This window comes from Leuciscus leuciscus (assembly GCF_965113295.1).
Source record: "Leuciscus leuciscus genome assembly, chromosome: 1".
NCBI lineage: Eukaryota > Metazoa > Chordata > Actinopteri > Cypriniformes > Leuciscidae > Leuciscus > Leuciscus leuciscus.
In genome coordinates, this window is record NC_138725.1 from 74248393 (window position 1) to 74263308 (window position 14916).

The window sequence follows — 14916 nt, forward strand, 5'->3', positions numbered from 1 at the left end:
TATCTAAATAGCCCTATGTTGTTAGAAATGACTGTTTACCAGGTATGCAGCGCATCCCATGCAACAAGAGATTAACACCAGGGCTCCAGACCATAGACTGTAAAAAATATGGACAAAGCGTCTGTGATGTCACCCATAGACTTCTGAAGATCGGTTTTGAGGCCGTTTATGGGGGGTATGGGCGGCGCCATATTTCAATACAAATGTTCAGAAAGGATAACTTACAGGTATGATGTGTTGTGTCAGATCATGGCCGAGACGTCAAATTTCAGGAATTCCACTCGGCGCAGCCTATGCTCGTTGTCAGCTGTCAATCAAGCTGTCAATCGCGCCCTTATTTGTCATACATTTTATATCTAAATACGATCTAAACTAACGAGTTAGAAAAAAATTCACCCCCCTCACAGTTGTCAGGCACTCGGAACCTATCGAAAAATACAATAAAAGTCCATGGGACCAACCTGTAAAAACATGAATTTATGCTGTGAAAACGGACATTTTAACATGGGGGTGTATGGACATTTGCTCCCTTTTGGGACCTGTCCCTAGCGGATTTTCGATGTATTGCAGTTTTTCGCATTTCCGGGTAGGCTTCATTTTTCAGATTAGAATGTTGCCGCTTGCTCCAGACTAACTTTTCCACTGGTGCTTCCAACTTTCTCAGTTGGTCGCACCAGCATATGATTTGGTCGCACCTTTTTTTTTTTTTTTTACATGCCATGGGATTAATCAATGTATGCTGATGAATAGTGGTCTCTGCATACCCTAGTTTTGCACTGATGTAAAAAGACTGACAGTGACACAATAAGACCTCATGTTAGCAAAATGTTTTAATCTTTTAACTTCTTAAAACTATTAAAAAAACATGTATTTTCTTTAATGTTTGATTATAATTTTACTGTCTTCACATAGGGATGGGAATTGATAAGATTTTATCAATAATAATGCCACTGACGATTCTGCTTATCGATCCGATTCTTTAGCGATTTTCTTATCGATTCTTGATAGCACTGTGTGGAAAAATGTAGTCATATGCTTTTCAAAAAAAACAAAGCTTAAGCTTGAGTAAGAAAACTGTACTTTTTATGTAATTTATGTAATAAATAGAACCTTATTGTAAAGTGTTACTGATTAGTTATACACCGATTCAGACGTCTCCTGAGTTCACTGTTGGAAAGATCAGTTGTTTTAACCATTCATTAAAATGAATCGGTTCAAAGGAGTCATTAGTTCGCGAATTGGACGTTTGTGCGCGTTGTGTGATTATCCCAGCATTTAGGACATGGACATCCAAGATTTGTGTCAACACAGAAAACATTTCATCACTGGATAGTTTTTTTTCGTTTAATTAAAGTGTTGTTTTATGTCAGCTGAATGTCCGGAACGCTTTTCAGAGAAGATAAGGCAACTTATTTAGCACAATTCACACCAGCGTAGTTCAGAAAAAAAAAAAAAAATCTCCGAATGCTCCACATGAAACTTTGGTGTTCCGACCTTTTACCACCGTGTCGATTTATATGTGCGAGGGAGAGAGAGCAAGACAGCGCTTAGTTTGGAGACGGTGAAGTCTTGTTTACACTTTCGCCTGGCTCCGAAGAGAGAGTGCACGCGCGACCGAGTCTCTCTCTCTCTCTGCTCGTTCTTTCAGTTAAACATGCGCCTTGTTACAAGTGCTGCGCAGCAGTTCATCTACATTACTCACCGATCAAATAAGACTTTGGCGGGACAAAAATTTACTTTGGCGGGTGCTAAAACAAGTTAAATGCGTCTCATCCCTCATCCAATGGCGAGCTCAGTTGACGCTGTGTGTGTGCTTCAAGATTCTGACGCAAGTGCTAAGATTCCGATTGGCCAAGAGAAAAAGTGCTAAGATTCCGATTGGCCCAGAGAAATGTCAATTATAAGAATTATCCAATAATGTTTCGCAATTCTAGCCTGCATGGCAGTTACTGTGAGTAACAGAACAAAGGCTTGCCTCAAAGTTAATCTAATTAACTGACCCAAATATGAATAATTAATCATAATTAGTAATTATGGATTATTATTAATATTTCCCCTTTGAGCTAATATCGTTACATGCCGTTGAGAAATCTCAGATTTGATTGTAAGTTTTGCAAGTTCAACATAGGTTATAGGTCATAAGTTGAATGAACGAGTACTTATGTCCTTTCGATTTCTTACAGGTTGAGTTGTTGTTGCCCATAACACGCTAGCATTCTGCTAATGAACGCTGATTGGTCAGTGAAGGACTGATTACGACCAGAGATACCGCTTGATGGCATCGTGGCATCCGAAGCAGGACCAAAAACAAACAAAACAAAAACTCTTCTAGCACGTGTGTTTACCTGTGTGTCAGCTGTGTTGTGTGTTTACCTGTGTCAGCTGTGTTGTGTGTTTACCTGTGACAGCTGTGTTGTGTGTTTACCTGTGTCAGCTGTGTTGTCGATGCCTCGAGAGGAAAGAAAGTGCAGAGTGTGAAAGCACCAAAGTGACTGAAGGATTGCCGTAAAGCAGTGTCTCTGGTCGTACGATGTGTATGACGTCATTAACACTTTAAAAGACTTTTTAAAGCAAATAAGTGACTCTAAAAAATCTAACACCCAGCAATGTGTAATTTCTTTGCATCTCCTTTCAAATACAACATTCAAATTACTAGACAAAAAATTATATCCTGAGAAAAGTGTATTTTGAGTATAGCGCCATTGACCTCCATTCATTCTGCACTCGTCCTGTGAGCGCCCTCATGTGGAACCAGTGGAACTGCAACCAGTTCAGAAGCCGGAAGTTTACTGAGAGTGGAAGTTCTCCCCTTATTAGACATTCTCTAGTTGAGCTCATGTTGTCTTTCTCTAGTATTCGCTGCTGTGTGAATAATGTTTGTCTCCCTCTGCTGGATTGAGTGGATCAAACCTTCAGCCCGATCAGACACTTGAGATTGAGGACTGGAAAAGACACCAGGAGTGACTTTACAGTTTCTGATCATGGCAAATGCTTTCTTACCAATGATGAACAAAAGACAAACGCAAGACTGTTAAAGCAACAATCATTGCTGGAGAAACAGAGACTGAAACTGCAGAATCACAGGAGAAGAGACTCATCATTTATAGTTCAACTACAGCAAATCTACTATTCTAGAAGATACTAACAACATTTACACGCTTAAAGGAGCCAATATCACTTAAAATATATAACTATTGGATAATTAAAGTTATTTCTGCTATGGAAGCAGTATTTATTCTCTGGAAATGTATCTTTAAATAGGATGTTTATCTTTTTACACCTAAAAAAAATCTAGAAAACTTATTCATATAACTGACATAAAGCTGATGACAGAAGCACTGAACATTTATTTGGCATTTAGTATTTATTATACATTTCGGGGGAAAAAAAGTGTTTAAGCGTGTTTAAGGATTATAGAAACAGAAAATAAAGAGATTGATGCAGTGTGTGTTTCCAGCTGAACATCCAGTCAGACGGTGTTTGATCATCATTGACTCTCCTGCACACACACACACACACTGACTGACCTGAACACACACTGATGAACATAGGTGTGATTGGCAAAGTACAAAAAAGCAGTAAAATATACGGCGCATATACGGTGACAGCACAAACACACACACACACACACACACACACACACACACTCACACACACACACACACACACACACACACACACACACACACACACACACACACACACACACACACATCATTTGTATACATTTAATGAAATACAGAGCAAAAGGTGTTCTGAGTAAATGTGGTATAATTTGTGAACATTAGTTCATGTATTAGGCTAACTAACATGAACCATGATGAGTAATACATTTGTTACTGTATTTATTCATCTTTGTTAATAAAAACACAGCTGTTCGTTGTTTGTTAATGTTACTTCACTGTGCATTAGGCTAAATAACAAAGAAAATTTGTGATTATAATAAGTCTACCAGTAGTGAAATTAACATAAAGCTGAATAAATACTGTTTATTTATAAAGGCAAGGCAAGGCAAGGCAAGTTTATTTAAAGATTAAGAAGTGCAGTTCATTAATAGTTAATGTTAACTAATTTAGTGTTATCGATTTGTTATACACCGATTCAGATCTCTTCAGTTCAGTATTGGACAGATCAGTTGTTTTAAAGTGAATCGGTTCAAAGGAGTCATTAGTTCGCGAATCGGATGAGCCATTATGGCACGCGCTGAGTGATTATCCCAAAAGTTTGGGACATCGCACAAGATTTGTGTCAACACAGAAAACATTTCATCACTGGATAGTTTTTTTTTTTTTTTGTTTATTGAAAATGTGGTTTATGTCAGCTGAATGTGCGGAACGCTTTTCAGAGAGGATAAGGCAACGTTATTTTAGTACAAAGTCACACCCAGCGGTAATTCAGGAAAAATGCTCCACGTGAAACTTTGGTCTTTTGATCTTTTACTATCGTGTCAATTCTCGATTGATTTTGGTTAATATGCGCGATGGAGGGAGAGCAGTTTGAATACAGTGATAGTGCGCGCGCGACCGGCTCTGTCTCTCTCTATGCTCGTTCTTTCAGTAACAAATGCCCTGTACCGAGCGCAGCAGTCAGTCATCTACGGTCACCTATCACCATTCAAATAAGGCTTTGGCGGCTGCCAAAAAAATTCAATGGAGAAAAAAAACCCTGTATCCCATGTTATTTTCTCATAGAAATAGTAAGAGGCAAAAAGATTCTAGAATGCTTGATTTACATGATTTACAAGAACATAATTTTCAGAAAAGTCGGATTTCCGCATTTATCTGGAAGAATCACACCCCTGGATGAAACCAAACCAGACCATTCTTACAAAGACTCACTCAACCATAGAAGAAAAAGCCTTCCTGCTATTGGAAATAACAAATCACACATTTACAGCTATTAACCTGAACAATAATCAGTTGCCTGTACAGAAAACTATTATACATATTATAGTTAGTTTTTATGTGATTCAGTGAAAGAGTAAGCATTGTCATCTTTTTTCTCAGTGTCGTCACCTGAGTAGATGAAGTATGTTATGAATGATGCTTAAAGAAATATATGTTTCTATACAGGATTCGAGCAGCAGAATTTTGAACCAAATGTAATTTATTAAAGAACCCCTGAAATCAAAATTGACCCTATTTACATTGTTAGCGCATATTACTAGTCTTGTGGTGGATAATCCGTGCAAGTTAATACACAGAAAAAAATTGTGTGCCGTGGTAATCTTTAATCAAAATCTGAAAAGTTACTTTGGGTCTGGAATGGCGTTTCTTTTCTGATGATGTAGGTTTGACGGCTTGGGTTAAAAACGCTTAACCACTCCCCTCAAACCGTTAGTCTGCTATGAGCAGAGATGGAGAGGAGGAGCTAAAGTAAAACCCTGCTCCTCTATTCAATATTCCGTTTCACTGGGAAATACGTCACAACACTGGAGAAAATCCATTTACAACTTCCGGTTCACTCAGACTTTTAAGGGTAGCTTTTGAGACCCTGGGCAGCAAAGTATTGCAGTAATCAATGCGAGAGAATACAAAGATGTTAATTAACTTTTCAGCCACTGGGAGTGACAACATGTTCAACAGTTTCAATTCAAACTCTCTGTCATTCTCTCTTTCACAGGCTTCAGATCAACACAAGAACTCAACAACAAAAGTGACCAAACAAATGAAACTGGAAACAGAAACTCAGCGGCTCGTCTTCCTCTTCTGGAACCAATAGATGATAAAATATATTTAAAGAAACAAAAACCCAGAAAACATCTGCTGATATTCTTAATATGATCAACACAGACAGACACACACACACACAAACAACAGGACAGTGTGTTTAAAGGGTAACTAAACCCTAAACCAACTTTTTTTAGTTAATGATCTGTAAGAATGGGGCTTTATTGGTGCTGTTCATTGATTCGAGTAACTTTTTTGACATTTGGGAATAAAGTGTTTTAATTTTACAATATATGGTGTAAAAACGTCTGAGTGCTGCCCTCTTAAGGTTGAACGGTGGCTACTGCAGTTGAATTTTCCTATTGGATGTTTGCGGTGGCAAGTGACGTAAGCGGTGGCAGGTGACGTAAGCAGGTTCCAGCTCACCACGCCCTTGGTACGAGCTAGCGTAGATTTATCTGTATTTAGTACAGTGGGCAGGAGGGTACGTTGGTGTAGTGTTGTTGGTTGCAACTACATAGCTTTCCAGCAGACTTGTAAATTAGGCGCCAGTGTTTGCATGCACTTGGCCTGGAAGAAAAACCTGCATTTTACGCGTGATTGCTTCTCCAACGCAATAGAGGAGGAAATGAGCTTCTCCACACAGCTCGCGCTGAAAAGCGACGTAGTGTCAAACGCTGCTCCTCCTGCATGGACTCCACCACCGCAGCGGCGTCTTGATGTGGGTGATCATATATATTTTAATCACAATTTATGGTTAGGCTAAAGTTAATCCTCTCGGGTCGACAAACGCGTCGGCGCATTTTGCTGAATTTTTTCACATAGCGGCAAAATATGAATATGCCTACAGAGAGCGTGCGATATTGACATCAACTCGATAAAACCATTCTCTGATAAAACTCATCATATGCATGTACTTTACGTCGTCTTGCGACCCTGTAAGTCACTCTCCATTTTAGAGAGTCTGACAGCAGGTCTCAGGTGCACGCCCCCCCGCTCACAGTTCGTCCCCTCTATCTCCGCTGGGGTCTGCCCACTTTTCTAGCATTTTTCAAATATTGCCAGTGGGTGGAGTCAGGCTCTGACCAGGGGTTTAGTTACCCTTTAAACACTGATCACAGATCTCTCTGGAGTTCAGTGTGTGTGTGTTTAATGTGACACAGAGACACTGAAGAGTTTGAATAAGGAACTCTAAATCCAGCACAGAGGGGTTCAGTGAATGTGTGTGTGAGTGTGTGTAAGCGTGTGAGTGTGTGTGTGTCAGAGACGCTGTAGAAGGACAGAGTGCCGGCCGACACGTCCACACACACTCCTACTCTCTTACAGGATCCTGAACCAGCAGAAACATCAGTGGACTTATTATTGTGCCAGACAGAAAATCTGTTAAGAAAGTATCTCAGACTCCAGGACTTATCATTATATCCAAACCTAGAGTCTAAACTTTCTCCTTTCCTCTTGATAACTTTATATGACACTGATATTTCAGGAGCATCTCCACTCCATTCAGCCTCCCAGTAACAGCGTCCAGTCAGACTCTCTCCACACAGAACCTGATGATGATACTGAAATCTCTCTGGATGATCAGGATACGACTGACTCTCTCTCACACACGTCACCTTTCTGTTCTCCTCAGACAGAACGAGATCAGTGTGTGCTGTGTTTGGATCCAGTGTGAGATCAACGGCATCTGAACACAAGAACACACACATTACAACACCAACATTTACAACTAGATCAAAAAGTTCAAGACAAACTTTGATGTTGACTTGAGAAAGTTTGAAGATTTTGAAGGAAATACAGTCTTGATCAGACAGATAGATAGATAGATAGATAGATAGATAGATAGATGGTTGTTAAGCAGTTGCTAGGGTACTTTGGGTGGTTGCTAGAGTGTTCTAAGTGGTTGCTATGTAGTTGCTAGGTGTTTGGTAGGGTGTTCTGGGTGATCTGGCAAACAGGAGTGAGCCTCCCAAGGGCCGTCATTCAACGTGTGTGTGTGTGTGTGTGAAAGAGATGGGGTTCCTAAGGCCCCGCGTGTGTGTGTGTGAGCTTCGCAAGCACCACAAATAATAAGAAATTTAATAGCATTTCACTTGGCTTTCTCAAGCCAACATAACAAAATAGCAAAAACTAAACCCGTGTGTTTGTGGACTTACATCTGCGTGGTCCTGTTGACATCCTGATCTCTCCTCCGTGATCCACACTAGAAAACAAACAAACACATACACACACAGTTTTATTTCATTATATTAGTGAGGACATTGCATAGACCATTGATTTTATATCAGGTTAATGCTATTTTTCTATGGCCAAGGCCAACTCAAGCCTCACTCCCAAACACAGAAACAAAACACTTGGTTTAAATAAAAACATGTTTTGGCAGATTTATTTATTTATTTTTATCTAGTGAGGACCAGTAAAATGTCAAGACATTTGGCCCTCACATATATAGCCAAACCTGCGCACATACACCACAAACAGAAGTTTCTCATTTTGTGACCTAGCAGTTGTGATTATTACTTTCAGTGCGGAGTGCTTTCCTGTAGCTCAAACAGTAGAGCTATGGTGCTTGCAAAAATCCCAGGGAAAGCAAGAACTGATAAGAATGTAAATGTGTACCTTGAAATGCAATGTGGATAAAAGTGTCTGCCAAATGCATAAATGTAAATGTATTACTAGGGGTCCAGTCCAAGCACCGAAAATGAGAACATAAATTGTAAAACTCAGAAGGAAGATCTATTATTAAAAGGTGATTAACTTTGGAATGATACTTTATATACACATCACATTATATATATATATATATATATATATATATATATATATATATATATATATATATATATATATACACACATCACATATTTATCTGTGTATCATGAGAGTGGGAATGGACAGATGCAGCTTAAAAAAAAGGACAGAAGAGGAAAATGCATGCACTAAAAAGGTGAGAATGAGTGTGTAATCTGTGGTGAGAAACTAGCGAATGAAAGCATGAAGTCTGCATCAGAGCACTAAACACACACAGACTTCGTAAACCCAGAGAATTTTCAAAAAAAAAAGTCTAATACCATAACTATACTCAAACCTGCATGTGTAAGACTAGCAGAAATAATGTGCTGGACAACTTGATAAAACTTCCACTGTGGCAGATGAAGCAGTTCGTATTGCAGTCTAATGTGCAGTACATTGAAGATGCCGAAATGAAGCAGGATATTCTTTTGTCTACTAATTTGTCCACAACGACACAAGAAGATATTTTCCATGCAACTGTGGATGCATCCTGCTTCAATTATGGGAAAAAATAAGGGCTTCAATACATGTTGGAAGGATCCGACTTCGTGTCTAAGCTTGCGCACCATTCCACAACCAGTCTAAAGATTTTGAATGTTAAAATAGGGGTCTCCTGGAAAAAGGTTGGGAGCCACTGCTCTAGACCATGCTGGAAAAAAGACATACATTTTTTTTGACCAATTCAACCCTTTAGTAGATGTCTACATCTTGTGTACACAAACTCCTCAAAACTTTGTACACATGGAGAATAAGCCATTCTGAGCAAACATGCTTAGTTTCATGATCTATGATACAGTTGGTAGTCAACCAGAATGTTTATTACCGCTGCGCTAGCTGCCGCGGCAAAAATAAACCAGTCGCATTTCAAAGCCATTCGTGAAATGACCACCAGGTGGCACAAAGGGACATTTTGAAAAACAGTTGCAATTGCCGCATTTTGAAGCAAGTAACAGTAAGAATGAAACTAGAGATGCACCGATTGATCGGCTGGTGACCGGAATTGGCCGATTTTCACGTGATCGGCCGTGACCGGCGACCGGCCGTTCAGTCTGACAAATACTGATTTTATGCCGGTCAAATGCACTCGGGCGCCGCATGATTAACATCGCGGAACATCAGCATCACACGTGCACATGGAACACACATGTAGGAAACCTCGTGAATTACGTCCGTTCAGACCGCAAGCGCATATTTTATTCCAGCGTGCATGTTAACCAATGAGTGCATTCACAACGGGAGCAGGAGCAGCGCGTGAGCGTCAAGCAGGAGCGTCGCGAGCAGAGAAGCGCGTGTTTCAGCGCCGAGTCTATTTGCTGCACTGCTCACGCTCAATTAAAGGGAAAGCACACTTTTGATGGACAAAATAGGGTTTCACAAAAAAAGTGCCCAAAATGCACAAAATTTGCATGTTTTAACAAGAACTGGAGTAGGCTATGTCAGAAAAGAAAACGAAGACTAATATTTATAGAAAATGTACCCATTTAAACTTGTTTTATTATTCAGTTTGTACAAGTGATTGCAATAGGCCTGTGTGTGTGTGCTTTGAGAAATATCTTTATACTGCAAGGCTATATTTATTTTATTTTTTATTTATATATTATTTTATCTCCATTCCCTGTTTTCATACAGACGTTTAGTTTGCTAAATACATGTATAAAAAAAAATGTGGATATTGAATGTGAAAAGGAAATGGTTCTTCCATAACACACTGCACTTTAGATGTGTGTGAATTACCCACACCTGGAGTAATTTATATAGTTCTATTGTATAGCGTTTATCTGTTCAAAAAAATATGTACTATGCAAATTGTAAAATGTTCTATTACAGAAAAGATATACAATAAATATTTGTGTGTGTTGTAAAGTGGTTAGAAAAAATGAAATCGGAATCGGCTAAAATCGGTATCGGCAGGTCAAACTTAATGAAAAATCGGAAATCGGCCCAGAAAATTGTAATCGGTGCATCTCTAAATGAAACTATGGTAATTTCCAAATAAACATGAAAAATAAAAAAAGAGCTATTGACATTTGCTGAACAATAATGAAACAACCTAAGTTATTTGGTGGAGCATGCATGTTATAAAGTAATAATTTTATTATTAAATAAATAAAGAAAATGTGGTTAACCCCCTGGGGTCAGCGGTTGCACCAGCCATACCAGCTCGCTTTTTTCTTATCAGTGCAAAAGAGACTCAAACAGGGTTTCTGCAGGTATCTTCAATTTAAATTTAATGCTTTTTAATGCCATTTTTTTTCATTTTTAATGCCATACACGACCCATGACTAACCACGGATATTATATATATATATATATATATATATATATATATATATATATATATATATATATATATATATATATATATATATATATATATATATATTTATTTTTATTATATATATATATATATATATATATATATATATATATATATATATATATATATATTTATTTATATTTATTAATATATATTTATATATATATATATATATATATATATATATATATATATATATATATATATATATATATATATATATATATATATATATTAGTGCTGTCAATTGATTAAAAAAAAATGAACTCGATTAGTCATACATTTTTCCCGCAATTAAAAAAAACACCAAAATTTGTATAGGTTTAGTTTATATATATTATAATGTAATAACTTCACAGTTAATCTGAATGTAGAAAGGCCAGTCTCACTGATACTAATACAGCTATTGATGTCTGGATAAAAATGATTTCTCCCCCCTAATTTTAAACATTAATTATAGCCATCCAATATTACAGTGTAATTGAAAGCTATACAAATTTTAACATTAGGCTTAAAAAAAATGACAACTTTTAATTTAAGTGAACTTAACAAACAATCCTCACATAAATCCATAATGAATGTACCTTTGCCCTTCCTGTCTAACAGGTAGGACGTAGGCTATACATAAATTGAATAAAGTTATCAAACAGTCTGCACAGCATAAATGATAGATTAAATATATACTAATGCTTATTAAAGCTACAAGAGTTATTTAGTCAATAGCAGTGTCAATTTTCTCTGTTCCCTTTGTTCTGTGATTAACTTTACTGAGAGAAAGCTTTATTGGCTGCTGTCCCTTTAAGACCGCCGCAGCAGACAGAAACACGGATCTAACACGCGCCTCATTCTCTCACAACTCTTTGCGTTCATTAAAGACTTTATTTCAGAATTTAAGAATGCTCTTATGTTATGAGGATTCTCGACAAAACAGATATTTTGGCATAATCGGTTCAAGCGTGAAAGAGAACCGTTTTCTGGCGCGCAGTCTGTGCGCAGGATACTGACACGCGTCTTTCTCCCTGTGTGTGTCAGAACATTCACAGGCAGCGCGTTTAAAAGCATTTACATGAATTAGAGCGGGATCATATAATGTAATGCTACCCAAAGGATGACAAAAAATAACGAATGCTGCATAGTTAATTGCTGTCTGCCCTTTTCCTTCGATTTGTGGCTGTCAAGACCGCATATGAGATTTTACGGCGTTGATTCCCATTGTAACTACCCAACTTAAATACCTTTTTACAAACGCTGCAAAATCCTTCTTTATTTTGACCACCAACGGGCTGCAACCATGTCCTAAATTGTTTGTCTTCCTTGCACTTTCCCATTTTTTGGTCTAGTTTTATTCCTGTTGTTCCTGCTGTTCAATACGCCCGCGTCATCTCCGCATCACGGCAATTTTGCTCTGGCCGGAGTCAATCACCAAACTGGTTCCGCATGTTTTTAATCACACTAACATACATATTTTGCGACAGCAAATAAAATTTATTAATTATGAAGGCTATATTCAAATAAATTGATAATATACAAATTTCTTCAAAACGATTTTAATGCCTGTAGGATTGCAATTTAATGCTTTTTAATGCCATTTAAGGCCTTAATTATCGCAAAATTCATTTAATGACTTTTAATGCCCCGCGGAAACCCTGTCAAAATACTCTGTTGATTTTGATCTAACAAATAAGTGTTGTACATCATTTGATCCTGTTAAGTGTCTTTTTTTAGAAACAAAAACAAAGTGTTGTGCTTTTCGCCAAATAAAGAAAAATAAACATGATGCGACATAATATGTGAGCAACATGTTTGTACATGTTTGTATTTTTAAGAGAATAATGTTTATGCATGGTTATTAAAAAAAAAATTTAATGAAAGTTTCTGAAATAAGGCCACAAAACACATACTAAATATGTGTCCACAAGACTTTTGACAAATGGATGTTGTCGCCTAGATTTATTTGCTTCAAAATTATTTTAAAATCATCCTGCCTAATCATCAACATAAAACAATACATTGATTTAAATTTTGCAAGACACTTTTTGTTTGGACAGGCAATATGCGTGGGGGCGTGAATGATCATGAATAATGCTCTGATCCACACCTGAGAAGACAATGACCTGCATAATGAGCCTTTCAGTCAGGTATGTCACTGAGAGGGAACTACTAGAAAGAATGCGACGACTAATTTATATATATATATAATATATATATATATATATATATATATATATATATATATATATATTTTAGTGCTGTCAAAGTTAGCGCGTTAATAACGCGTTAACGCAAAATCATATTAACGGCACTATTTTTTTAACGCACGATTAACGCAGCGTGTATTTTCTGTTTGACCCTTGGCCCAACCCCTAGTTGAAGAAATGGAGATACACAGTGTTGCCAACTTAGCGACATTGCAGACCCCTTTAGCGATATTTTCCCTTCAAAAAAGCACCCAAACCTTATTTAGTTTCTGAGAATCTACCGGTACCGCTGGTACTGCTCTCCCAGCATGCGCGCGCACGCCTCTCTCTCTCTGCGTCTCGCAGTTAAACACAGATATTCAGTTAAAAACAGATATTATGTTGCTTCTCTAATTTTACATGCAAGTATAGCCGAAATCACAGCACATATATTGTCTTTATCTTATGTGTATTTGATTTCATCAGACGACGGCTCGATTATCAGGATTTTTGTGCAGATTAACATCTTGGAAGGGAGAGCTGGTTATGTCTTCGTCATGGGTCGCGTTTCAGTCACCATTTCATATTCATTCCGTTGTTTGACAACAGATACAGTAAAAATATACCAATGAAAACAGTTTTATTGAGAATCAAAATGGGCACAGAGAGAGACAAACTAATGTAATAATAAATGTACATTTAGCATTTTCAGAAGAGCTGCCCTGTCATGCAAAAATCTAAACATGTTTGTGTTAGTAAATTGCTCACTGCAAAGAAAGAGAAATAATGGGAACCTGGTATTTCTTTGTTGTTCAAGGAGCTGTTCGTGCCCTGACCCCATCTTCTGGCAGAGGACCCCAAACAAGCGAGAGTTTAGCGGCCGTGATTTGATGAGATTTATCATTTTCACGGATTGGTTCAGCACGGAGTCTAAGAGAACCGGCATTTTTTTTAGCAGCTAGTGCTTCGTGATGGACCATGCAATGTGTCCATTTCACAAGTGGAGCTACTTTCTGAACGCGAGCAGCTAGGCCACGCTCACGGCCCGTCATTGCCCGCGCACCATCCGTGCATAGGCCAACGCATTGGTCCCAAGCCAAACCATTTTCGCAGATAAAAATATCAAGGACATTGAAGATGGCTTCTCCTGTAGTGTGCGACTGAAGAGGCCAGCAAAACAGGACATCCTCCTCAATCACCTTGTCCCGCAGATACCTGACATAGGTGAGGCTCTGATATCATTAGACATGTCTGAAATTCTCCTAGCAACTGTGTCATTGGACAGTGGTATTGCACCGAGTTTAGCTGCTGCACCATCTGCTATCATTATTCTGCACGTCTTGCGCAGCCGACAAAATGAGAGTCTCGGCAATTGTATGCGGTTTACCCAGTTTACCTATTATTTTGGCCACTACATACAATGCCTCCAAACACTGTTTAGACACAGTGCTGAGCACTGAAATGGTTGCCTGTTGCTGATGGAGGCCATCAAGCTTTCTTTTAAAATATTCAGCCGGTTTATCCTTAATGCCAGCATGCTTTGTTTCGAGGTGCCTTTTTAGTGTGCAGGGCTTCATGCTGTCGTTTGCCAGCACTTCGGCACACACGACACACCGAGGTCTCAGATCAGCCGTGACTGTAAACCAAAACTGCAGGTATGCTTCATCGTACCTTCGAAGCTTTTTTGCAGCTGGTGGTGCGTCGGTTGCCTTGTTGGTCCTCACTAGAAATCTCTCCATTTTTGTTTGGTTTTGAAATAATTTGGATGTGGATTAGTTGTGTTTTCAATAAAGTTTAGGCTATGATGTAACAATGTGTGCGTGTGTGTGGCTATGTTGAGAGACTAGTATCAGGGGCTAATCAGTCGGGACTTAGGCATGATCTTTAATACGAAATAATAAAATGAACAAAATAACGATCTTGGGTGTTGCAACACGGTGAAAAAGGCAGAGGGGTAGTT

General features: G+C 38.2%; 1 protein-coding gene across 2 annotated transcripts in view; it reads right to left on the reverse strand.

Annotated features, from left to right (window-relative positions):
- Window positions 1-3411: 3411 nt before the first annotated feature.
- LOC309510248 (NACHT, LRR and PYD domains-containing protein 3-like) overlaps window positions 3412-14916 on the reverse strand; it is a 50702-nt gene continuing 39197 nt past the window's right edge. For both annotated transcript variants that reach the window (XM_082185044.1, XM_082185043.1), the window contains exons 7-8: window positions 7826-7872; window positions 3412-7356 (exon numbers count right to left, since the gene is read on the reverse strand). In XM_082185044.1, coding sequence (XP_082041170.1) covers window positions 6785-7356; window positions 7826-7872 — 619 coding nt within the window. In that variant the 3' untranslated portion in view covers window positions 3412-6784. The remainder of the gene's footprint in view (window positions 7357-7825; window positions 7873-14916) is intronic.